Source organism: Anastrepha ludens, chromosome 6, assembly GCF_028408465.1.
Source record: "Anastrepha ludens isolate Willacy chromosome 6, idAnaLude1.1, whole genome shotgun sequence".
In the NCBI taxonomy this organism is placed as follows: domain Eukaryota; kingdom Metazoa; phylum Arthropoda; class Insecta; order Diptera; family Tephritidae; genus Anastrepha; species Anastrepha ludens.
In genome coordinates this window covers 61,135,794-61,162,831 of record NC_071502.1, presented here as the reverse complement: position 1 = coordinate 61,162,831, position 27,038 = coordinate 61,135,794, and the positions used below count along the sequence as shown (strand labels likewise).

Sequence of the window (27,038 nt, the reverse complement as noted above, 5' to 3'; positions counted from 1 at the left end):
TTATTGTTGGCCGTTTGTGCAGGTTTTGCTGACGATTTTCATTTGATTCTGCAATATTTTAAAGTGATTTAAGTGCGTGTGGTGGTTGTTGTTGTTGTTGCTTTTGGCGTTATTAAGCAGCTGCTGCTGTTGCTGCTGAAAATATTGTAAATGCTGTTGTTGTTGTTGTTGTTGTTGTTGCTGTTGCTGTTGCTGACGATGACCAGCACTATGCTGGTAATTGTTGATTATTTGGCTTTTGTTGCTGCTGACACTGGTATTACTGCTACATTGACTACCGCCACTGACGATGCTGACGTTGTTGCTGCTGTTATTGTTGCTATTGCTGTTGCTGTTGCTTTTGCTGCTATAAATTTTGTGATTATTATTATTATTTTTACACTTTAACACTTTCACTGCGTTGTTGGTTTTTTGTTGTTTCTGTTGTTCTTGTTGCTGTCGCCGCTGCTGGCCACTATCATTGTTGTTGTTATGTCGTTGCTGCTTTTGATGATGATGATTTCTCTTCTTCTGGTGATCTCTTTGGTTCCAAATTAAAATTTCCAAAAATACGAAAATTTCACGACAATTTATTCCGGAAGACATTTGGAATTTATTTTATACAATTGCAGCGACGAGTCCATTTCAACTTTTATTTTGCTTTTTGTCGTTTTGTCGTTTTATTATTTCTGTTTGCTACTGTTTGACTGAATGTTTGCTTGCCTGCAGTGTACTTGTTGTTGCACACAAGTTGGTTTTGTAACGGTTCTGCGGTTTTTCCTTTGCCAGAGATTCGTGTTTGTTGTTGTTTTTTTTTCAATTTTTTTATTTTTTATGAATTTCTGTATTTTTTATATATTTTTTGTTGTTGGTGAGGTCGCTTTTTTGTGTATGGAGATATTTTTTAATTAAATCAAACTTTTTAATTAGCAAATTTGTTAGTGTGTTTGGATGGGTTATGCGATAAGTGAAAGAAGAATGAAGATCAAAAAGAAAAAGTAATAAATAAATGTGATTAGGTGCAATACAAATTTAATGAATTCGCAATGAGAACTCGGTTGTCTGCTGGCTGATGAAGTGATGAGTGTTTAACAGCCCAAGCACTTGGAACGCTTGGCATGGACTTCTAGCTTAAGAATTTTCTCTGAACGAAGGTTTACGATACACAATCTTTGTATATTTTTAGACGACCTAAGCCGGCCGTGGCACGGTGAAAATAATTCAGAAGGTGTGACTAAGATGAAACCGTTAACGGGAAAGAATTAGCTATATGGCTGACGTCGCCAGGGTCATGACAACTAAAATAATCTGCACACCCCTTGTGATTATTAATTTTGACATTTAACTTTTTCAATATAGTTTCTATCTAATCTAATTTTTGAAAATTAAGAAATTAATTTACAAAGTGTATGATGTGATAAAGACAGCTTAAGTCCATAAGATAAAAGATTTATGAATCAAAGTTCGAAGCTTTGTATGAAGTTCAGAAAAACTCGTCAACTTTGCAACCAAACCTCTAACTTTTCAATCGAAATTTTTAGCAAACTTTTGGCTATTCAATTTCAAAGCACATTCAATTTTATTATAATAAAGCGAAAGCTTGTAGTGTCTCCCAAAATTCACGTGGATGTTTAGAAATGGTATTGCGCATTTTCTTTCATATAAACACATTTTTTAGTTATATGGAGGAAAAGTTCTACTCCGTTAACACAAAATGTTTTCCAAAATCCAAGCAATTTTTGAGTTACCTCAAATTTTTGTTTTATAATACTGAAATTAAAAGAGCTATAAAACTGCATAGCAAAAAGTTTTATAAGGATTCTGATTAAAAAGTTGGTAAATTAGATAAAATGTTACTGAATTTTTCTGTATTTCAAAGAAAGTTAGGCACATTGACTCAAGTGGCTTTTGTCAAAGAATGAACTATGTTTTTATTGAATGTTTATTATCACAATTGGTGCGTGGGTGACGTGCAATCTGAAAAGACGAAGCAATAAAAGGAGACCGTTAAGCGAATATAAAATCTGTCCACTTTTGTTTGAAACTAAACCAAGTTTTTCTTTCCTTCTTATTCACATTTAGATTTATATTAAGATTATTTTGATCAATTGCGCCAGTAACTATATGCATTTAAGTATTATTGTGCGCTGGGGATGCTATCGTTCACGCCAACGCACCAGTCACACCGCACCCGTAAAGTTATGTAAACTGATACTTGTAAAGTTGTTGTTATTGCCTCATGTAAGCATGGAATATGAAGGTGTTCTAAGCGATATGAATAGCAGCGCAACATAACTGGCATGAAAAATTAAGTAGGCGTAGTAGTCGCTATTTGGAGAAATGCACTATCAAACAATCCTATGAAATATTAATACACACGTTTTCGTCTATTTATAAGCATACATACATACATATACACACATATATACATATATCTTTGCGCTATTAAAGCTGCAAGCCTGTCTATCCGCCGCAAAGCAGACTTCCCCAAAATAATTCGTTGCTGACAAATATTCGTACTTTTCCGGCTTGCTGTAGACATGTGAGCATTTTTATTGCAAGCACACACATGCATATGTATGCGCGTATATCCCTGCATCCACGTATCTATGCATGTAGTTATGTTTGCGTGCGCATATAAGTGTATGGGTTGCTTGGCAGCGAGAAATCGATAAATAAATCGTTGTGGGGTTGTTCCATATAAACAACCACACACACGCGTACACTAAAATATTTGCCCTGTAGAGAAAAACTGAACTATTGTAGCGAATTTCTAGTGTTTTGCTTTACACCAGTCGATCAACTGAGATTCATTGAAAGCCGCCTGCATGAAAAAGAGGATTGTCATATTTCGGAGTTCCCTAAAAGCGCATGGCCTTACTAGCAGGGTATGTTGGTAAATGCGCTTTATATATAAAATTTGCAGTTCATACAAGCAATGTACGACTTTCCGCCTATAAACATGCCTTCATTCATACACACGGACGTAAAGCGAAATGAAAATTTGTAGGCATTGACGGAGTTGAAAATCTCTTACTGAGAGGGTTGGAACGAAATTGATTTTTGATTCAAAAAAATTGCAAGTATTCGTTGAATGAGGGAAAATGCAACAAAAAAAAATTATGAAATATCAACCAGAATTCCAACGCACTTTAAACTTGAATGAAATTAGGCCAAAAATTGAATGGACTCTAAAACTGCAAATCCAACATTTTTCTAAGAATTTCGACTAGAAAATTTCAAATTATAGTGAAAATTTTTTAATTTTTTGTTTTTAATTTCTTTATTAAAATTTGAGTTCTACGGTTTTTGTTGCTGTATAATCTATATTTTTATAGAAAAATAAAAAAGGTAAAAAAAAAATTCAAAGCTTTGGTAAATGTTTCTGTGTTATTACTGTGAGCACCTCTGTATAAATTTTGAAAGAGTCTTGTATTTTAAAACTAAGCCAGAAAATGTTTGCACCAAGCGCTCGATTTGAGTTATTTACTGTTTACGTAGGTGTCTTAGGTATTCAGCTCATAGATAAGCAAGACTGATCCTCATATAGAGGATCATAACGAATGCAACTCCATTAAATAATGTGGAATTCGATGGATTACAAAATTTAATTTCTAAAATTAAGTTCTATAAGTTTAGCTGCACAACTTTCAGTCCACAAGATCAAAATTAAATAAGTTGGTAACGGAGACGTTTATGTAAAGAAGCTTTCACCAAACTCTGTGTTGATAAAAATTTACAATGTAAGTAATCAGAGATTTGGCATACTATGAAAACACAAATATTAAAAAAAAAATAAGCATTATTACGTTATGAAGAACATGTGCCAGGACTCAATTCTTGAATAGAACCTTAAAAAAATATGTATTGGAAAAAGGACAGAAATGAGTCAATACAGTCAACATAAATATGCGAATATCTCAAAAAAACACCTGTGAAGATTCAAAATAACTAAGCTCATTTCCTTAAGGATTTCAAAGTGGTATTATATTAAAAACAAATCTTTACATATACATACATATTTACGTACATACTCGTAAAAACGTAGAAAATTTATTCGAGAGAACATCATTCAAAAATTATAAGTACTGCCCCGATTTTAAAATTTTCTATACCGTATGGATGGTAGAAGGTTTGTGTGAAACAGTCATTTTAGCAGGGTGGTGTCAGCTGCTTTTATTAAAAATTAGTAAGTTATTAAACAAATTATCAAACGTGTGGATGTATAGACAAATAAAGGGTGATCAGATCGGGTGTACTTTGTCCAATATGGTTTTTTGACAGTTCACGCGCGACTACTGTCAAACTCAATACATAATTTTTTCAGTATTAATTGACATTTCATCATGGAAAATCTTACGTCTCAACAAAGTTTAGAAACCGAACCATTGATTTACGAAAATCGCGCTCAGGCCAACTTATAGTGTTCAGCGATGAGACCCATTTTTGGCTTAATGGCTACGTCAGTAAGCAAAATTGCCGTATTTGGGTTGAAGAGCAACCTGAAGCCATGCAAGAATAACCATTCCGTCCACTAAAAATATCAGATGGAACCATCGGCCTACATTTCTTCAAAGCCGAAGCTGGTGCTAATGTAACAGTGAATGGCAAACGCTATCGCGGCATGATGAACGACTTTTTGCTGCCCGAAATTGAAACCCTTGATCTCCACAAGATTTGGTTCTAATAAAACAGCGCTACTTGCCTTACAGCTCAGGAATCAATGGATTTACTGCGTCGTCATTTCGGTGAGCAGTTTATCTCTCGTTCTCGTCTCGGACCAGTGGATTAGCCGCCAAGATCAGTTGATATCACCCCTTGGGACTTTTATTTATGGGTGCATGTATGTAAAGTCGAAATGCCTTGTGGGTAAACCAGCTTCGATTGAGACATTGAAAGCCAACATTACTAAAGGTATTTTCGTGATACCAACCGAAATCCTCCAGCGAGTCATTCAAAATTGGTGTTTACGGATGCCCGAATTGCGACGCAGCTGCGGCCAACATTTCAAAGGGAAAAATTAATGTCATGGAATGGTTCTACACAAAAATAATACAGATTGCCCAATAAATTTGAATTGTCGTTGTTTTATTTCAATTTAAAATTCGATGGAAAAATATATTCCAAAAACAATTTTTTTACAGCGTTGCCACTTAAATTTTATTGCGAAATTAGCAATTTTCCACACATTTCGTTTAATATTATGATAGAGACATCAAAGGAAAGGATTTTAAAAAGCTTGAATAAAACACATCTTTAGCTGGCGTTGCCAACTAGTTTTTGAAAATTAAGAAATTAATTTACAAAGTGTATGATGTGCAAAAAATATATATATACAGGGATATGTATCCCAATGTAAAGGTAAAGACAGCTTTAGTCCAATACTATTTTCAAAATGGCGTTGCCAACTTATTTCAAAGATAAAAATTAAATTAATACCAAATTTAATTAGAGGTTAAGTAATGAGCATCAAACAAAATATGTTCAAAATAATAAAAAAAGTTTTAATTAAACTTATTTGTTTGTGGCATGGCCACCTAACTCTTAAATCGAAAATAGTAAATAACAATACAGATGAATTAAGTATTAGAATATGTGATGAATATTCAAAAAGTTTATTTCTTAATTAAGAAAGTATTGGAATCTCCTCATATTATGGAGTATGAATGTACATCTACTTTTTGAAGTTGTATTAGACGAAAATCATTTTTTTAGTTGTATTAGACGAAACTCGATTTTAGAAATTGAAGCAAAGCCGCGGGCACCAGCTGCTCATATCAAAGTTTTCAATATCGCAGAGGCGGACAATTAAAACTACGCAAACTTCCTCCGTTGATCCATCTCTGTGCATGCGTTCACACAACAATAAGTATATATGTAGGGCGGGTCGATTTAAAAATCGCTCATTGCTCTGTGAAAATCGTGTTCTAGGGACCATACCTCTAAAACGAATTCTGATGTGCCCCAATTTAAAAATATCACCATTTTTGGCCTTTACATGAAAAAATCAGCTAAATGGCTATGTTTTTTCTTTATTTTTATTTATTTATAATAATATCTACTTTTTCTCTTAAGAAATTTATTTAGTCAGGACATATGTAAATGAAAAAATTAATTTAAGTGAGTTATAGAAAAGAAACTAAAAAGTTCGACCCAAATTGGGGGGCATCAGAATTCGTTTTAGAGGTATGGTTCCTTCGGCAAAGTTTCTTATTTTGATCCCTAGAATATGATTTTCACAGAGCATTGGGCGATTTTTTTGCCTCCCCACAAATCGAACCGGCCTAATGTATGCACTAGACACGTGTATGCGTATTTTAATGGGTTTGAGGGATTAGAGATGCCAACTAACTACACTCCCATGTAAAACGTGCATATGTTTGTTATGGCTTTATTTTCTGTTTGGGTATTTTGTTGGTGGTGCCGCAAATGCAAACTTAGATTGGGAGGTTGAATTAGTTTTAAAGATGGCGCTATTTATCACTTTATCGCGTTGGCAATACTGAATATATATTCATGACAAAGCCTCATCCCTAGGCTTTGTTTATCAGTATCTGTCATTTCGCTGAAGTATAAACAACGCAGTGTTTTCGTGCTCCGAGTATGTCAACTTTCGTGCCGTCGAAACGCAATTTGCGGGAAGCTTTGCTTTTCTGCTTCAATTTGAAAAAAAAATACAGCCCAAGCCCGTGAATTGCTGCAGGAGGCCTACCCAGACCATACTCCGTCGATTTCAACATGTGAGTACTGGTTTCGACGATTCAAAAGTGGTGATTTTCACACCGAAGACAAGGAGCGTCTTGGCCAGCCCAAAAAGTTTGAGGACGCGGAATTGGGGGAATTGGTAAACGAGGACTCGTGCCAAACCCAAGAAGAGCTTGCTGAATCATTGGGCGTTGATAAATCAACCGTTTGCAAGCGTCTAAAAGCGATGGGAATGATCCAAAAGCAAGGATATTGGGTCCCGTACGAGTTGAAGCTGCGCGACGTCGAACGGCGATTTTTTACGTGCGAATTGCTGATCGAGCGACAAAATCGGAAGGGTTTTTTGCATCGGGTGGTGACTGGCGACGAAAAATGGATCCACTACGATAACCCAAAACGCAAAAAATCATGGGGTTTGCCCGGCCACGCATCAACGTCGACGGCCAAGCAGAATATTCACGGCAAGAAAATCATGCTCTGCATTTGGTGGGATCAGGTCGGCGTCGTATATTTTGAGCTGCTCCAACCGGGCGAAACAATCACGGGGGATCGTTACCGACTGCAATTGATGCGTTTAAGCCGGGCATTGAAAGAAAAACGGCCGGAAACGGTAAAAAGGCACGACAAGGTTATTTTGCAACATGACAACGCTCGGCCGCATGTTGCTCAACCTGTCAAAAAATACCTTGGAACGCTTGGCTGGGAAGTGTTACCCCACCCGCCGTATAGTCCAGACATAGCTCCCTCCGATTAACATTTGTTCCGGCATATGAGTCTCGATTTGGCGGACCAGCGGTTCTCCTCGTACGAGGCTACCAAAATATGGGTTGAGTCATGGATAGCCAAGCAGCGGCCAGAATTTTGGAGAAACGGCATCCGGAAATTGCCCGAAAGATGGGCGAAAGTTGTAGCTAGCGATGGCCAATACTTCAAATAAAATATTTTGTACCGTTTTTTCACAATAAAGCCCCAAATCTTCGAAAAAAACCTTTAAAACTAATTCAACCTCACAATAATATATTGAAAAATTACGTAATTCATTAGCTAATGAGAAGAACCTCAAGAATAGCATTAGGAGTTCAATCAGAATATAATTTCAAGTTATGCAAGAAAATTTATATATTTATTTTGATTAATACATTTATTTGGTATTATTTTCTTAGTACTTGTCCAAAGTCGTACATCATTGTGCTTAGTCAACCAAACTCTGAGCATATCAACGCATATAGTCGAATAGAGTACCAGTTTTAATTGGTACCATTTACATACATACATACATACATACATATATTCGTATGGTAAACACTCCGTGTGTATGTTTGCTTTTCTATACAGCAATAGGAACCCATGCAAGGCAGCACGCCGATGCAGCTCTAAGTTACAGTTGGTATCCAAATTATTACGCCCATCGAAGTACTGTATGTAAGCTAGCAGCAGAGGAAGTTCTTTTAATTTAAATATGACTTCTAATTTATAAGTACTAATACATTTAGGGAGGGTTGTAGGTAGATTCTAAGGTGCATATCCACGATTAGAGACAGCAGTTGCACTTTAATTGCACGAAAAAGCTTCATGGGTACTATTGAATGCGCATAAGTGTGTTAAGGCCACTAGAAAAAAACCAAAAACAAAAAAACATAATTACCATCATCCATCTCTCAAAATACCCACCTAATGCAATTACGAGCATTTGCACAGTCTTTAAAGTATGATTACTAGTGTAGACTGATTGTACGAGCGAAAAGTTGCTTAATAGGGACATAACATAGCATAAGCATAATCAAAGAAATTTCGGCACTTTGAATAATCAAGTGAGAGCATAAGCCAAAATCTTTATCCAAAATTTGGGCCAAGAGTTTCCCTACTTCCTGACTCATTTGGTTCATTTTTAACTGATGAAATGATAATTATGATCAATTCAATAAAAATTTTTAATAAATTCAATTCTGCTGATCGTGTTGAACTTCAGTACGTTGAAGTGATTCATGCCGGATCATAAAAAGAACTAAAGCTGTCTTTACCATACCAAAGATCTCAAAGTTTCGGGCCTTATCAACAAGGAAGTGTCATTCAGGGTACTTAAGGGGTTATATACCTTGTGTTGGATTAAAACGTCGAAAATTTTTGTATGGCATATTCTAAAAGTACATCATTTTAAAAATATAAATTCAAAAAATCATAAAGACCGGAGCACTAGAATGAAAGTTACAGACCGTTATTTATCAAAAACTATTTGACCGATTTGCATGAACTTTTTTTTTTATTATTCGAAGTATTCGAAGTTACAACGTCGTGAATCTGAACGGTTCACTTTTTATAAATATTTGCATAGTTCGCTGGAATTAATTTTTTTTTTTAATTTTTCAACCCTTCAAAAATAGTTTTTTTTTTGGTGCAAAGCGGTTTTCACATACAAAAAATTTTTTTGGGTAAATAAACCGTTCAGATTCACTAAAAATCATTTTTCCACAATAATTATTTAATTTTTTTGATTTCAGTTGAGCTGCTCATGCGCTACCGTGATCACCGCAAGCCTCTTCTAAAAAACGGCGTTTCGGGAGAGGGGCGGTATCAACAATAAATAATAACATTTTTTAAACAAAAACACCAAAATGTATTCATCGAGAGTTACCCTTCAATTTGATATATGCCTCATTTGAATAAAAGTTCTAAAACATATTTAAAAAAAATTATGAGAATCGTCCATTTTTTCGGGCTCACAAGGTATATAACCTCTTAACATTCTGCAACTCTAGGTAGAATCCGAAAACTAATAATTTTAGTGAAGGCTTAATAAAAACTTCGGCGAATTGATGAATAAATTCGACTACGATAGCTCTATGCCACTATATGTACATGTAATATTATATGTATATTATTGAAGGTGAAGTATGAAGAAAATACTGCGGTAGTAGAAATGCTGAAACCTGCAACAGGAGGACTTTGAAGTGAGCAGAATACTGTAATTCAAGCCAAAGCCAACTAAGAGGTAACCAAATCCATAATATGAAACAAAATTGCGCCATAGAACAGTCAATTAAAGGCATATCTCGGCGTACATAAAAATAAATATTTCCCTCGTAAAATTATGTGGGCTAATAAGAGCCTCGGAATGTGCACTGATGTTTTCCATTTGTAAAATCCGCAGATTATAATTATCTTTTTTAGAATAGGGAGTGTAGGATGAATCAACTGAAATCAAAAGGTTTTATGTCTAAGTGGCGATCACATTACGGCGTACTATTTGCCGAACGCCGAACGCCAAACAAAGTTCAAGAGCCAGATCAGCGAGTGGTGTACTGTCGTAGGTCAATTGAACTCCATAGATGTATAGCAAAATAAATTTTGTGATTAAATTTAAAACTTTGTGTTAAAATCCGTAAGAAATAAAAAGATATTCTACGGAGTTTCAAGCCGATTTGTAGTATTCCGATTTAGAGAATCCCGGCTAGCAAATAAGAAACACTTGGTATCCCTGTAGTGTGTAAATGTGGGAATCTCTGCACGATACTGTGAAATAGCTGAGCGAAGGCAGAAAACCTAAAAAAAGCGGCAGCAACAGTAAAAGCGAGTCAAACAAATCAAAAAGAAAAAAACTGAAACAAAAACAAAAAGAAGGAGAAAAATCAACAACCCAATAGCACAACAGCAGGAACCCAAAAGTTCTATGACCTAAAGCTCCACTCGTCGTTGGTGACAGCGAACAGAAGAATAAAACAACGAAGAGGCAGGCACAAACAAACGCAAGCATAAGCACAGATACATACACAGAAAGAAATGCACAAACATACATATACACATACTCGTGTATATACACAACAATATACCAACGCACATTTATATACATATGTATATATAGTATATGTATGTCAGAAATGTTTCAAATATGTATCCATAGTGAGGTATCCAAATGCGGCTAGAATACCGGTATCTAACCGAATATAAACATGTTTACATTGTCATCTAACAACCATATAATATATTTGTAGGTATGCATAAATGTGTATGTAAATGTGATATGTATGCATGCCTATATGTGTTTAGATTTCTTTATATGTGTGCACATTTGTAGCTGTAAGTATGTAGGCATATTGGTAAGTGCGATTGGCATGCCACCACGAGCTGGAGTACCACCATGAAATGGGGGGAATACTTCACCATGACTTGAGCCGTTGCTACAGCGAATACCAATTTAACCAACTCTGGGGCAACCAACTGAACGGAATAATCATGGAGGCAGCACTATACAGTTATTCTTTTAAGTCTATGTATGTATGCATGCATGAATGTGCAGCCATCGCCATCGTCAGCAAGTTACAGTTACAGCAGCGAACAGCTAGAACATCACCACCAACAGCAAAAGCAACAGTAAAAGCACCAGCTCAACGAATCATAACATTACATTAACGCAACACGAATGCAGCGAACAGTGCAGCCGACAGCGCTGCTAATTGTTGCTAGCTGCGCTGCTCAGAAATTGTGCCAACAGCAATTGTCGGAGAAATTGACTTCGTCGCGCGACTAACTGCAAATGGAATGATTACTATGTGGAATAAGAAATATATGTGCACATATACATACAAACAGGCATAAGTATGCATTAGCATGTACTTATGGATGCATATGTGCATATGTATAAGGTAGGCTTAAGATGTGAAGAGGAGAAGAGTGGAATAAAATTGTTTATGCGCATGCAACCGCCAACAGCAACAGCCTGCATTGGCAAACAGCAGGCGACCCACAAGCCCTAAAAAGCCTAGAGACGAATAAAAGACACATCACAGTCAGGACTCATAGCAATTGCACAGTTATTCACTGGCAAGTTATGTGCATGCGTAGATAGTGCATACATGCATACATAGAAAACTAATATGTGTGTAATATACGTGTATGCATTTACAGAGCTAATCCGTTTTTATACTCGTATACAGTTGTTGCAAGCCAAACACGCACAACAGAAAGGTGGTTTAGTGGTACAAAGTCAAAATCATAATTAGCCCATAGCCATTCTTCACAAATCTCTATGCAGTAAGTACGTACAGGGTGGCTGATGAAAGCCGCTACCAAAAAAAAAATTGAATAACTTTTTTTCTTTTTAAGTTATCTGTTCCATTTTTGTTTTAATTTGCAGATTGATCTTTAAAATTTATTAAAATGGATAACTGGGACACGCAAACAAGAATTTGGATAGTCCGCCGCTATCACGCACTGGAGTCCATAGTTTTGGTACAGAGAGAGTACAGGCGGATGTTTGGCGGCGATCCCCCGAGCAGATGGACCATAATGAGACTGGTGAATAATTTTGCTGAGCAGGGAACAGTCGCAAGAAGGCCTTATCATCGAAACCCACCAGTTCGGACGGAGGAAACGATCGCTGCTGTAGCTGCAGCTATACAAAGCAATCCAAGGGTTTCAACAAGAAGCTTATCTGCTCAACTTGGTGTTAGCCGACAGTCTTTGCAAACAATAATGCACAAAGACTTAGACTTATTTCCCTACAAAATTCAAATGGTTAACAAACTGAATGCAGCAGACTTGCCGATTCGCTTGGAATTTTGCCAGAAGATCCTGCAAATGGTGGAAGAAGACCAAAACTTGTTAAACTGCCTTTTCATGTCTGATGAGGCCCATTTCGATTTAAACGGCAATGTGAACAAACAAAATTGTCGAATATGGAGTACTTCTAACCCACAGATACTCCACGAGACGGAATTGCATCCTCTTCACCGTTACGGTTACTGGAGACCGTTATTTGAAAATGCTGAAAGAATTTTTCTATCCAGAACTACGCCGAAAGAGAATTCCTTTCAACTCTGTGTGGTTTCAACAAGATGGGGCAACGTCTCACATAGCCCAGACTGTTATGACAGAGTTGCGACGAAAATTCCCCAATAAACTGATTTCAAGAAACTCCGAATTTCGTTGGCCCCCCAGGTCGCCTGACCTTACTGCACCTGACTTTTTCTTGTGGGGTTTATGTAAACAAGAAGTTTATAAAACAAAGCCAACAAATTTGGATGAACTAAAACAATCCATTCGGGCAACAATTGCGGCTATTCCTGTCGCAACTCTCAAAGCAGCAATGAACAACTTTTTACTAAGATGCCGCACTTGTGTCAACGAGCATGGGGGGCATTTAAATTCAATTATTTTTAAAACTAGTTAAGCTACATTTAATAAAATTTAAAGACCTTCAACTTGGAAAAAAATAAATGAATTCCATACACTAAAAAAAAAGTTATTTGAGTTTCTTAATGTAGCAAAATTCATTAGCCACCCTTTTCTTACATACTTACTTACATACATGCTTGTAAATGTGTTTATAGGATCCAGAGCTAAAAATATATGTATGTAGATACATATTTTCTGTAAAAATTAATAGCTAGCCTATCAGGCAATTATGAAACCCAGATCATTCAAAAGATCAGTAACACAAAATCAAGAAAACGCTAGAAGCCATAGGTTGTTAGCGCCCATTAATTTATATATTACATCATATTCCGAATTTTTACAAAACGACAACGAAATGACTGTAAAATAATCGGCACGAACTCATAAATTTCTGGAATATGAACACAAAAGATAGTAAAATATTCCCGGTTCTGAGTTTTGAGTTTAGCATTTCTTCGATCTCACAATTTTAATGCTTTGAATTTTTTTTGTAAATGTGATAAAGGTTAGGTTAGGTTATTACTATAAAAAAATCGATTTCTGCCATGATACAATTTAAAGAACTTTGGGAGGACACAATGATTGACACTGGGGGCTGTGCTTTTGGGCTATCGGCAAACCCCACCAAAACTGGTATTGTCCTCTTTACCAGAAGGAAATAGCTTGATGGACTCGTTCTGCCTAAGCTAAAAGGAGTCGCAATCCATCTTGTAGTAATCCTCCATAGTAAACTTCTGTGGAAGTCACACGATGAAACAAAGTCATCCAAAGCACTGACAGCTTTCTGGAAGTGCAAAGGTGACTTTGGGAAAACGTGGGGTCTTTCTTCTAGCAAGGTCTTATGGATCTACACGGCTATGATAAGACCTTTTGGGTTTTTCTAATTTATACGGCGCTTTCAGATTCTAATTGCTGCCGTTTGTAATCGCTCCTAATAATTCAAAACAAAAATAGTAAAGCAACGTATACACGCTGCTTTTGTTGCAGCAGCAATCCTTACGCCCAGCACACACGCTGCGATTGTTGTATCAACGCGTTGTACAGTGCGTACATGCAATTGCAGGCAATGCCCCACAACCTATTATCACCTATGCATCAGTGGTCTGGATGAGCAGACTCTCTCTCGCATAGGAATCAGGAAGACCTTATCAAGACTAAAACGCCCTGTGGCCATTTGTTTCACCGGAGCTTTTCCGACTACTTCAGGTCCGGCATTAGATGCTCTGATTGGTCTACCACCACTTAATGCTTTCATCCAAGGAGAGGCCTTAAAGGCCATCTGCAGGCTGAAACACAATGAGAATTGATACGCCCCTGTCCGGCATTGGAACACAGAGAAGACATGGTCGTCGATGCAACGATTCTCTCCATGCCCTTTGACTCCATGCCATCAAGAGTCCTACTTGAAAAAAGATACAGTCTGACGCTGCCATAGGCTCAATTGTAGTCAAACTTTGAAAATGAGCCCGGCAAACACTGTTTTCGCATTTTCACGGATGGCTCCAGGACGGCGCACAGCATTGGCCCAGAGTCCGTTCTGCCACTCCCTTCTGCAGCCACCAAAGCCACGGTGAGCCAATAGATTACTATAACCCATAAAAGCGAGTTTGCCAGGCTGAGAGAGGCTGCAGATGGACTAAATGTATGTTACCTGTCATGTTCGATCGACTGTCGCAAATCCACCTGTCATTAAGCAGAAGGGACTGCAAACAGCTGGTTGGTCTGATGGCGGCCACTTTCTGTGGGCGAGGCACAAGGAAAAGGTAGGCGTCTCAGACAGTGTACTCTGTCCAGCTTGTTAAGAGCAGGATGAGACGGCGAACCACTTCATGTGTGTATTCCCCGCCTTCGCTCGAATGAGGTTTGAGGTCTTTGGCACTGATGTGTTAAGAAGCGACCACCTTGGCTCCTTGCCACCAAAAGATCTATTCAGATTTCTTCGAAGGTCAGTGTCTAAGTGCTGTATTTGCTAGTTGTCCCGACAAAAAAAAAAACAAAATGGGAGGGCACATGAGTATGCACATATTTAAAACAATAAGGTCTTACAGTTGTGGAGCTATGTGTAAAAGCTAAAAGGGAGGTAGGAGTTTGACTTAATCACCTGTCAGGTATGTGTCCGTACATATGTGCCACATTGTTGCTATAATATTATACTTATTTATTGTATATTATATGTTAACTAGCAAACACCCAGAATGTGCTGCTCTACCGTTCATGCAAAGTTCAGGGTAGCCCTTATTGTATTGTTTTATTTCTGAATCATATGTTATTTCGACAGTGACAGCTTTCTCCCATGACAGAAACTTAGTATCATATATCTCTCCGCTCTGTCGTTATAGCGAAAGAGTACTGTGCGACAGCATAGCGAATTAATAAACATTTCAAAGTTTTAGAACAAAACATTAAATGGTACTCCAACGGTTGAGCCATTTTTGATTTGCTGCAGTTTAAAAACGAGTTTTATAAATTTTTAGAATCTTATTTGGCTCACAGACACGCGTCCTTTTATAGGAAATTCAATTTATTTCGAAAACAATCTTTCTGGCGAAATTATAGGCCTCTTCTATTCGCCACTTCTTTGCTCGCTTTCTCTTTACTCGACTAACTTAACGAAAATTTGCATGTGAAAGCAACAACAGAGTTATACAGCAAAATTCGCCGCTAGCGCGAATGGTTATACTCCATTAAATCGGTATAACTTACTGTCTTACAAACGTGTGTATTTAAGGCAGCTCTATTCTAGCGTTGTAATTTATACCAGTTGGTTCATCTATTCGTCACTTGCTAACGGTTGGCGAAAAGAAGATGCCTGATATTGGAAATACTAGTGGAGCAATTGACAAACTGATGTCTGTGAATAGTAGTAATTTAGACCGTTTTGTAACTTCGCGGTCATTTTGATATTAGACTACTTTATAGAAACAATCTTTCTTTTTAATGTTTTAAGTGATTTTGTTTCTTTTCCGATGAATTTAAATGCATTTAGGGAGAATTCCGGTATTAGTATGTAGCCGGGCAGATGTAATTTTCGTAAATTACACTTAACAGCTTTCGATTTGAATATGGATAGATAAAGTGTGACATGTTGATATTAAGAAGCTTTCCGCTGGCTCTGACAGCAACTCTATTCTACTCACTACCCGGAAATTAAACCTCCAAATGGTGTAAAAAAGCTTGAGAAATAAAACATATAGCGTCTAATTTTTTAGGGGTCTCAAGCAGATTTTAATTTTATAAAGTTTAAGCTCAAGGTTTTGAATTTGGTGGCGCTAGCAGTTCGTCCTACCTTAAATTTAATATTTCTCAAAAAACCATTCGGTACATCCAATCGTTAATGGAAATTCCCTTTTTAAATGTGCATATTAAAAATTCGGTAAGGTCAAATATGGTTAAAAGTAAAATTATTCTCCCTCTCGTACACAAAAATGGAAACATTTTTTTGAACATCTAACCACTTCTCCAAAAAAATATTAAAAAATACTAGAGGAACACACAAGTGGCACGTCCTCTATACAGTACTTCTTCTTCTAATTACACCATGATCAAACCCTCAAATTGAAAAAAATTAAGTTTTAAACTCATTAAAATAATGTTGGAGAAATTTCAAAAATTAAAAGCACAATATTTTCAATAGTTCAACTATAAACTCTTTGTAATGTACGGAAAACATTTACTTGTAGTTAGTTGAAAAATGTCATTTAAATTTGCTTTCATTGTGAAATTATGCATTAAAATATAAAACATAAAAATTAAATATTTGCGTTTAAGCTGGAACTCAATGCCAGGCGGCCAAAGCCTTCCCTATTTCAGCAATTTTTATTTCGTGATCTTATAGCTGAATAAGCACAACGTATATGGAATTTTAGTTTTATTTCCTCAAAAATTAAATTCAACAACTATATACAACTGAAATTGTTGACGAAGCATATTTGTCATTTTGAGAAATTCATTTCAAAGTTCAGCGAATATATTATAAAAATTAATTAATTTCAATACCTTTTAAAGGTAAATTTTTTTGAATGGTAACTAGTGTTTATTACGTTAACAAAGTTCTAGTCTCTAAGAGTTCTGATTCATTTAAATATTCTCCGTACGCATCTCTTATTAGTAAAAGTTTGCAGGGGCTGCCGAATTGGGTTTCAAACAACTGTATGCACGCAAATGCATATACAATACAAATGTAGATAAACAGTCTAGTGTAGCGCAAAACTGTCTGTTAGTAGGCCAGACAGTCAGCGAGCCAGCCGAAAGCTAGCAGACAGCGACAAACAGTCGCAAACATTCGCCCATCATTAATAACCAGAGTTGCCGCTTTCAGCTATTCAAACTACTCAACCAACCCACAAACAAACCATTCACACATTCACCAAATTCCAATTCACAGCTTTCAGATCCTCTCTCTGACTGTCTCACCTCTTCTCGTTCAAAACGGCACACACGTACACTCTTCTCCATTCTGTACACTGCTCTGCTATAAACATGCTGCTGGCGGCATAGCCACCACAAATAATGGACTGAGACGACGGCAACTGAGACGACAACGATGGGCTATGCCTATGACGATGACGATGACGACGTCACACAGAACTCTAGATTGCTTTGCTAGCTGCTTGGCTGGTTAGCCGTCGTGTCGTTGACGCCGAAAAAGACCAATGACCTATGCTAGAAGAGGTATGTACGTACGGTACTCGTATACTGTTACTATTACAACAACAACCATTCATTTCTCCACTTCTTTCTCTTCGTATTCCATATGCTTATTCTGCAAACATTCATGCACGAGTATTTCATTCTCTGCCTGCTGGGCAGACAACATAGCTTTTGTTCTACTAACAGCACAAAATGAGTATTTATATATGTACATATGTAAGTACAAATGTATGTTCAAAACAAAGTGGGTTTGGGGATAGTTGGGAAGTATGTTGTGCTTTTGGTATTTGAGTATGAATACTCTGAGACAAAAATTCCAACTGTCTCATGGAAAGACTAGTTCAATATTACCTATTTTATGACTGTAGTTCAAAATACGCTTTTCTTTTGAATAAGTCGGCTTGATAGGCAAAAATGCTGCTTTGAAGTATGACTGAAGGGATGAGGAGCTGTTTTGTTGCTTTTAAGTTAAATAAAATATTATGAATTGCAAATAAATTATGCAAAATAGAACAAAAAAAGAAAAACGTATATTAGAAGGAGCGAACATGGGGTAATAATAATGATCATAATTTTCTCTCAAATTAGTGTGTGCGTACCATTATCCATAAAATATTAAATAACAAATAAATTATTGAATATTAAATACATAAATAAATAAATTAAATATTTCCGCAATTTCTCTATTCTCCTATATGTACTTCTTCTACCACTTTTATTATTACTTTCTAATATTAATAATCTAAGGTAAAACTTTTACTTTGAGTTTAACTTATTAGTCTAATTTTAAAATCAAACATTGCAAAAATAACTTATGGTGGTAAGTTTGACCAATAAAAATAAAATTAGAAAATAGCAATAGTAATACTAATAACAATAATAGTGACCGTATAGCTTCATTTACAAATTGAGCAAGGCGAACGTTTTGATTTTGTATTGGAAATGGTGGCCACTATAGTTCTATGGCACCTGCGAACGACAGATGGTTTGTATGATAAGCTTTTTCATTGTATAAATGCACCCCTCAATATTATCGCAGTCAGAATTGGGGTTTGGGTGTTTTTGGTGTTTTATACTTTCAAATCCAGTATATACTGTCGGTGTCTCAGGCGCTCACATATTCCGTTATGCGGTTTTTTAACCTAGAACTCATTTTAATATCGCCGTAATGCTTTAAAACCTCAATACTCTTAAATGAATGCAGCGACATAGCAGACAATACCTCGTATAATAAGACAATCGAAGGCATTTATTGGGTTTTATGTACAGACTGGTACTAGGCCAAATTAGGTTAGTCTCGCGTATGTCTGGAAACTGTCTGATATACTGCAAGGTTTTACACATGCAAACAGCACTAAAGGAATACCTATCGGCAATAGTTTGTCGGGCTTCGCAGTCGATTACCAAAGTTCTGGCTTTTCGTTCAGTGGGGAAGAAGGAAGTGGAAGTAAGATGTGGACACTGTTTGTTGTTAGTGGCAACTGATTGCTATTGGGTTGAGTTGCTTGCTATCGCCGCTTACAATTAGGTATGTTTGCTGACAAAATACACAATCACATACACACATGCTCGACACGCAAGCACCAACAAAAATCCAAAAACCGAAAAAATAATCAAATGCAACAAAAGGAAAGCGCCAAGGCAGCGCTTTGAATAGTTTGCTTGGTTGCATTGCAATCTGCTTGGCTGTTCTGGTGGTTGTTTTTTCTGCTTATTTTTTTAAAGACTTTGCTTGCTCGTAAAGAAAGCGCTTAATACACTCAATCATAGATAGCCAGATAGAGAATAATTTGTCGTATGCGCATACATACATACATAAATACGTACATAGATACATGCATATGTATGTACGAGTATACAAGTTTGCCCGCATGGTGGCTAGATTGCCTGTCTGTTCCCTTGCATAGTTGCTTTCCTTAGGCGCAAAGAAATGCAACCATGGTCGCGAATTCATACTTATGCCTATGCGTGTTTGTATGTATGTATGCGTCAGGCTGCGTGTATGCGCAAAGTAAAGATGCGCTTTTAATTGTTCAGGAATTCATTGCAAATGTAGGCCAAATAGTTACTCACTCGCAAATGAGGAATGGTAACTACATACATAAAAGCATATATATATATATATACTACATATATATGCGTGTATATTTGGCGCATACTATATAAATATGCACGTGTGCATATATTTTACATAGAAATCGATGTACATATTTACGGAGGTCGCATAATTTGGTGAAGTTGTTTATATGCATTTATGGATGCTATTTTTGGAAACAAATTAAAGCTTAGCTGTGTGTGATTGATTTGTGAGTGTGACGAGACATTAGAGTAATAAATGAATATACATATATTTTGCTGTTCGAAGTTATTTATAATTTTTAAATCCAATTGAGAAATTTGTTATTTTAAAGTTGAAATTGTGATGTTCCTATAATAGAGTGAATTTTTCAATTTATTTATATTTCCAGCTGCTCGAGTAGTGAACCTAATAGATTTTTCCTACAAAATTCGAAGATTGTGCTGATAGCATTATAATATTGTATTTTTTCTACATAGTTTGTTTGTTTTCAATTGAAATTGCCATCTAAATGCATAATTTACCAAAGAATAAAATAAATAAAAAAATTATGCACTTATTCTATATACTTCACTAAAGTTCCGCACACGAATTTTGTTGCCTATCCGTTCGAAAATACGTTTAAAGGAGCCAATCATCCACAACTATTGAACTAATGAGGATATGCGAAGCTGTCGGGCTAAAAACCTTTTAATTTCAGCTTCTATTAAAAATACGCAAGAAAGCTGCGGTTCATCTTAAGATAAAACAATGCGTTTTGTTGACACGGCAGCGGTAGTAAGCGTTGCAAGGGCCACTATTTAGGCTACAATGACAAGGATCCTTCTAATGAAATATTTATAATAAGCCTTGAGTTGTAGTGACCAGATGGGCTTATGCGTGACATATGAGCAATTCTAGGGTTCAATCTCCAATGAGTACATAAATAGATTCTTCCAAGAGAAATAGCAGCTCTGCAAGAAATTGGAAAATCCAGAGTAAGTTTCTGACACAAAATATAACCAGCTGCCGTGCAATGACAGAATAAAATTGTAGGACCCTTCATTATGCATACATATTTATGTACAAGAAGAAGAAAATGTATTTACATAATTATTATTTTTCCCCTTTAACTCCATCACGTGCATAAACTGCGCTAGGTTCATTAAACAGCAAAGAGGTAGGAAAAGTTTTTTCTAATAGCGGTCGGCAGGCAATGGCAAACCTCCGAGAGTATTTCTGCCATGAAAAGCTTCTTATAAAAAAAAAAAATCTGCCATTCGGAGTTGGCTTAAAACTGAAGGTCCCTGCATTTGTGAAACAACATCAGGTCGCACGCCTCGAATAGTAGGAGGATCTCGGCCAAACACCTAACAGAAGTGCCAACTATTTATTTTATTTTTTAATCCTTTCACAGGGACAAGTTTTGGCAAATAATTTTTTTTATAATTTAATTTGAAAAATTCATTTATTATAATATAGTTCATTCTCCTACAAAAACAGTATAAATCGAAATTTCGTACTTTGTATAAATTCGGAAAAAAATCAATAAATTTTCATCAAAAAAATACACCTTTTAACTAAAATTTTTAGAAAAATTTGGTTTACGCGTGAACGCCCGTCGAATTTCGACGGAATAAAGTGTAATTTTTAGGTAGCTTTGGTGTGTAATGGAGAAAATTCCAAGACCGCCAGCAAAGAAAGGGTCTCTAACAACAACCCAATTTGAGAAGTAAGAACGTCTATAAATTTCATATTGATTGCTGGAAAAACCTGTTTAACCATATTTAACCCTTGTTGGAGGCAGCCAGTTCTGTGTAGAACTATTGAATATACGTAAATCGTCTTTTCGCGAAAAAAATTAATTATGCCATCAAACTGATACTTTATGATTGCCTCGCCTAGATTTTTTGTATGATAATTAAACATTTCTTTGCATGCCAAATTTTCTAACACAAAACACCTATTTTAGGACAAGGTATAATATGAAAATATTCCATATTCACACCTCAGATGGACTGGTCAGACTTCAGCATCTTTTCATGCATTTACTAATTTTCTTATACAGTTTGTTTCGATCACATCAAAGCACATCCTTAGCGAATCGCAATACATTTTTCAGCGAATTATGAGGCTAACAGCGAGTTTTAAATTTTTTAGAAGTTGGTGCGTAGTAAAACAATACTTTTCGATAAGTTCGTTGGCAGCTATGAGTGCAGATATGTACTTGCCCTAACCACTATTGATGCGTGCCCTTACGATCTCTTCTGTTATATACCTAGTTGCAAAATTATAAGCACACCACCATTTCTTTATTTTTATAAAAATATGGGTCTACCACAAAAACTATATAACGCAAAGTTTTAAATTTTGTGAAACATTTTTCAAAATGTTTGCAAATTTCATAAAAACTTTCAACTTTTAACTAGAGTTTTCAGAATTTTTAGAGTGTGCAGTTTTATAGCCCATTGAATTTTAGTCCAACAAAGTGCAAGTTTCAAGTGGCGATAAAATACCGTTGATGTTTGAAAAAGTTCAATGAGGAGTCTCGACTTTTCTTTCATACAAAGTGCTTGCTTGACTTTTCTTACACTGAAGAAAAAGCCTGGCACTACCGCCAACAAAAAAAAAAATTCCCAAAATTCAAGTGCATTTATGAAGCACTTTGGCAACAACGAAAGCAAAAGTAACGGTTAAAAGCGGTTTGCAATGCTTTAGTATTTCGTCAATTAGAAGTTAGAGAGGAATATGAAAACTACATACGAGTTGCGGAGAATTCTTGTCAGACACGAACAACTAAACAAAAATTAAGGGCCAAAGATATAAGTCCATTGTGATACTACAATTGCAGGCCACGCTGCAAGTCCTTCTTGCCAGATCAATCAGTATGTGAGATGAACTTCATTAAACATTTTAAACCAATATCCGTCAAATAGCTAAGTGTCCCTAAGGAAGGAGTTCCAATACACCATTGCCTGTGGTCACAGAGTGCGGGAGAGTAACTGAAATTTGTAGGTTTTAAATATCATCAAACTCTGCATATTGTCGTATATGACTGACATATTGTAAGTTTTGCTCTTTGGCCCATCTCTTGAAAACAAAGCTGCAGTGCTAAAGGGACTCTACTGTTATTACAGAATTCTGAAGCATTGCCAAAAATATCGGCTTATCAGAGAGACAAGTTGAATAGTTTGACGCGGCGATTAGTTTTACCATCATCAACTCAGCTTCTGAAAGCTCTCTATAAAACGGGGGCACATGCCTCTCAGAAAATGTTGCGGAAGTTATAAGAGGCTGCAAGAGCGATGCTAGCAACAAAATTATTTCTCATCTCCCGTATTGGGCTTTCCCGATATCTGGAGGTAACATTTTTAACTAACCCAAATGAAATGTTAAACTCTGATTTTAAAGGTTCCATTAGAGCTTTGCCATATCCAATTGGTGGCCTGCTCAAGTGTTAATATTGATTGTTAATATCAACTCGCCTCAGATCGCAGCAATTGGGCATTAGTTGCACGAGCATGAGAAGAATTTTGCATATGAGCTTCATCTTATTTTAACAGTTAATATTGGAATTGTAAGCAAAAACCCATCCACTTCGATACTGATTCACTGGATGGCTTTTTAACAGCTGAAAATGGTGGCATGAAGTACATTTTCACCGCGGCGGCAACGTTAACAAGCAAAATTGCCATATTTAAGTCTCGAAAACCCATGAATAGTCAAAGAGAAGCCAATGCATGAGTTTATATGATGTGGTTTGTGTGGCAGCGGATATGATAAACATTTTTTTTTGCCAACTTATATATAATCGATGGGCCAAACTCGATAATCACATAATTAGTCATTATGGTGATGCCCGTCAGCGATTTGACACCGATAGACTTTATTGAGCGTCTTCGTTAAAGATCGACTCGAACTGAAATCAACGGAAAGAGGCTTCAAAATTATGGGTTAAGCCGAATCCGAATGGAGGGGTAAGCCGAATCCTTGAAATTCAAATCATTGAAAAATATGCAGTGATGTTTTTGATAGTATTTCTAAAAATGAATTAGGCAATAGGGAGTGCTTCATATATTCTCAGTTCAAAACGGGGGTAAAAATAAAAATTTAATATATTTGACTATGACAATGAATAATACAGAATATACGAGTATATTAAACTTATCAGCGGTAATCGCAACAATGAAAATGAGGAACTCAACCCCTAAAAATAGCTCTTAATTGGTGGACGCACATCTACATTTATGCCAAATTTTCATAGAAGTCCCATCAATTCAATGATTCAAAGAAAGTAAAGTGTTTTGCTCTAAAAAACAAACTGAGGTCGATTTCGAAAATAAAAATAAAACTGCATCAATACCAGCCAGCAGACAATTATACGCCCGTTTCTGAAAAATTTAGAGAATTCGTTTTGTAATTGCACAACATTTTTGTGTTCCAACGTTTTTTTGTTTTTGCAGCTTATTTTTCAAAACTTTTCCTAATTGTTTATAATTTTCTCATTTGACTAAATATTTTATTTTGGGGTAATTTTGTCTGTTCCGAAAACATTGATATTTTTAGTTTGTTTTTGCATTTTTGAGTTTTCGAATTTTTGCATATTTGCGACAGTATGGATTAGAGTTTGCGTGTGCGAGGGGTAGAGCAAGGGTAGAGCAAGGGTGGGATTAGTGGTTGGGGTAAGTAGGCACCTCTTTAATAATTGACTCCCCAGCAATTTATTTTTATATATTTTTTCTTGCTCTTTCACGCTCCGTTCAACGCCCAACTACTACCACAGCTGCTATATTAGAACGCATATCCATTGCCATGCAACGTTCTCGACTAGCGCGCTTCGTTAGCGGCTTTGCGTCGCTTCATTTGGTTGAGATTTTTACTTTTCAACTGTTTTGATTTTTAATAATTTTAACACAATATTTCACAAAGTTAAACACTGCACTTTTCATGCTGTTTTGTTTTCGCTTTATTTTCGGCTCATAAATATTTTAGTAGTTGCATTTTCCATAGCTTTCGGTGAAGAAATAGGTTTTCTTTTTATTTGTTTCACATATTTTTACAAAATCATATATATATTTTTTTTTCTCATTAATAGAAATGCACTCGCGTCTTTTTAATTTCGAAAATCTTATTCTTTCTTTTCATTATTTCTCTCTTTTTTTCAATTCTTTTAATAAAATCTGCACAATTTTCTTCAATTCTTCCCATTCACAGTTTTCGCCTCCTGCTGTTTTTTTGCTGAACGTTCGCCAACAGCAGCAGCACCACACTACTGTTGTTGGCCATTGAATTTGTCTATGCGCTCGCTCGCTCACTGCTGTAGCTGCTTCCTGTTTCGGAAATTACGTCACTTCCGTCAATGCAGCGCAGCGTTGCAGCAGCGTCGTTTCTGTTCTAGCAGCTCGTTGTTGCTGTTGCTGCTGTTGACTGCTGCAATGCAGCTTGTGAGTCTATTGCATTGTGTGTGTGAGTGTGTTTGCATGCATTAGATAGGTGCGTTTGTGTGCGATGACGATGAGTGCCGATACGACGACAACGACAGCGACTTCGTGCGCGTCGGGCGATGTCATAGACGCGACGAAAGGAAGGCCGGGCGGTTAGTTGCTGGTTAAGCGATGGGCGATGGGCGGCTGGGTGGTAGCAAGTTGTTTCACAGGCTCTTGCACCTAGCGGCCGGCCTAAATGCACCAGCCGGCAAGGTGGTGCCTTGCGAAGCAAATGCGGGAGGGGGAGGATGTGGCAATAGTGGCAACGGGGCAAGGATGCAGGCACCAACAAGCAACGTCTGTAAGCCAACGACCGTCCAACGACCCTGCGACCGACTGACCGACCAACCAAGCGACCGTAAGTCCACACAAGCTTTCAATGAACCGATAGCCGCTTTGCGGCACTTTGCGGATTTTTAGTTTTTCACTCAAAAGCGCACGCATGAACTTTTTAACAACGAAGCGTTTCCGTTTACGAATTTCCCATTTTATATAAATATTTTTAATGTCACTTCGCTGTATTCGCGTGCAACAATAGTCATAGATACGATGCACGCAGGACACTGTCCACGCGTCACTTTAGCACACACAACACTCTTCACTTGATTAGTTCCCGTTTCATTGTTAAAAAAATCTTTAAAACTCAACACAAATTTTTATTGACTATTTTTTGTTTTTTGTTTTGCTTGTAGTACCTAATATCCAAGTATAAAATTTTTGTAAGAAATTGTAAAAAATTTCAAGTTGTATGTGGAGAGTTGAGTAGAGTATATCAAGTGGAATTTGATGATGATGTTGTTGATGTTGTACGCAACGCGAAGCAACGCAACATATCCGCGATACGTAGATACGTTCAATGCGAAGTGTAGCCAAAGACTGCCTCAAAATGTTATCGAGTTCGTTGTATTCCATCATCGTCAACGCTCCACATTGCCGCGCGCGCGGACTTTACAACAACAAGAGCAACGAGAAAAAGACCCACTAACAACCAAGTACAGCGAAACTGCTGCCGCCAACGCCGCGACAGTGGCAACAACTGCGCAGCAGCGTAACACACACACAGGCACACATACAAACAGCAAACTACGATACTAGTGGCAGCGAAGTCACAGAGCAGCAACATAGCCAACAGCAACAAAAGCGCAGCAGAAGAAGAGCCAAAGCGCCAAAGTAGCAACCGGGAAGAGTTACATAGTCACTTCGCAATGCTCTGGGGATAGAATGGCAAGTAAGCAAGCACTCGATGGTGTGCGGGCGGTGTACAGGCGGAGACGCACGGTAGTCAGTGTAGTTGCTGAGCAAAGCTATAATATCAAACGGTACCAAAGCTATAAGCAGCAGTGGTGGTGATGATTGATGTTGGTGGCGGAGACGGTGGTGGCAATAAGAGCCGGCAACAATCGGGAAACGCGCGAGTAGCAACGGGCATACCGGGATAGCGCGACTTTGCGCTATGCAATGACGTGGTGGGGAGCAATCGTCATATATGTATGTACTTGTATCTGCATATGTGCCGGAATGGAGCACACACACATAGGCGCTTATGAATTTATATGCATATTCAGAATATGGTATAAATACATACTTACACACATATGTATGTATCTATATAAAACTTTAGCAGCAGCAAAAATACGAAGCAAAGGCAACGTTTATAAATGGCTACAGCCATCAGTAGCGGCACAACATTATAGTTTCGGTTGCGCTGAGTGGGTATTTGTGTCTCTGTGCCGATAAGTTTGCTTTTTTCTTTTTGCTGATCATTCATTTGCTAGCAGTGCATGAATATGTAGTGGTGGTAGCCGTAGTGGAGCAGCGCGCCGCATCAGCAGCGCAGCTACAGCTCCGCCAACGTATGAGAGTGGGCTAGTATGAGTTTGCTCACACTCTTTCTGTGCGCTCACGCTCTTTCGTTACATGGTGCTCTTCGACTGAAAGTAATTGTTGTAAGAGCATAGAAGCTATGAAGCGCTTTAAAACAGCTGTTTGCG

The 27,038-nt window shown here is 37.0% G+C and overlaps 1 protein-coding gene across 3 annotated transcripts; it reads right to left on the bottom strand.

Annotated features, from left to right (window-relative positions):
• LOC128866541 (protein kinase 4) lies at nucleotides 1–25,907 on the bottom strand. Of its 3 annotated transcripts, none has more exons than XM_054107357.1 (2): nucleotides 25,743–25,907; nucleotides 1–859 (listed from the first exon to the last, which is right to left on the bottom strand). In XM_054107357.1, the coding sequence occupies exon 2, from the start codon at nucleotides 583–585 to the stop codon at nucleotides 1–3; it is 585 nt and encodes a 194-aa protein (XP_053963332.1). In that variant the 5' UTR covers nucleotides 586–859; nucleotides 25,743–25,907. The 3 variants fall into 3 exon arrangements, with proteins under 3 accessions (XP_053963332.1, XP_053963331.1, XP_053963334.1); XM_054107356.1 differs by lacking the exon at nucleotides 25,743–25,907 and adding an exon at nucleotides 24,256–25,724; XM_054107359.1 differs by lacking the exon at nucleotides 25,743–25,907 and adding an exon at nucleotides 24,007–24,224.
• Between the last annotated feature and the right edge of the window lie 1,131 nt (nucleotides 25,908–27,038).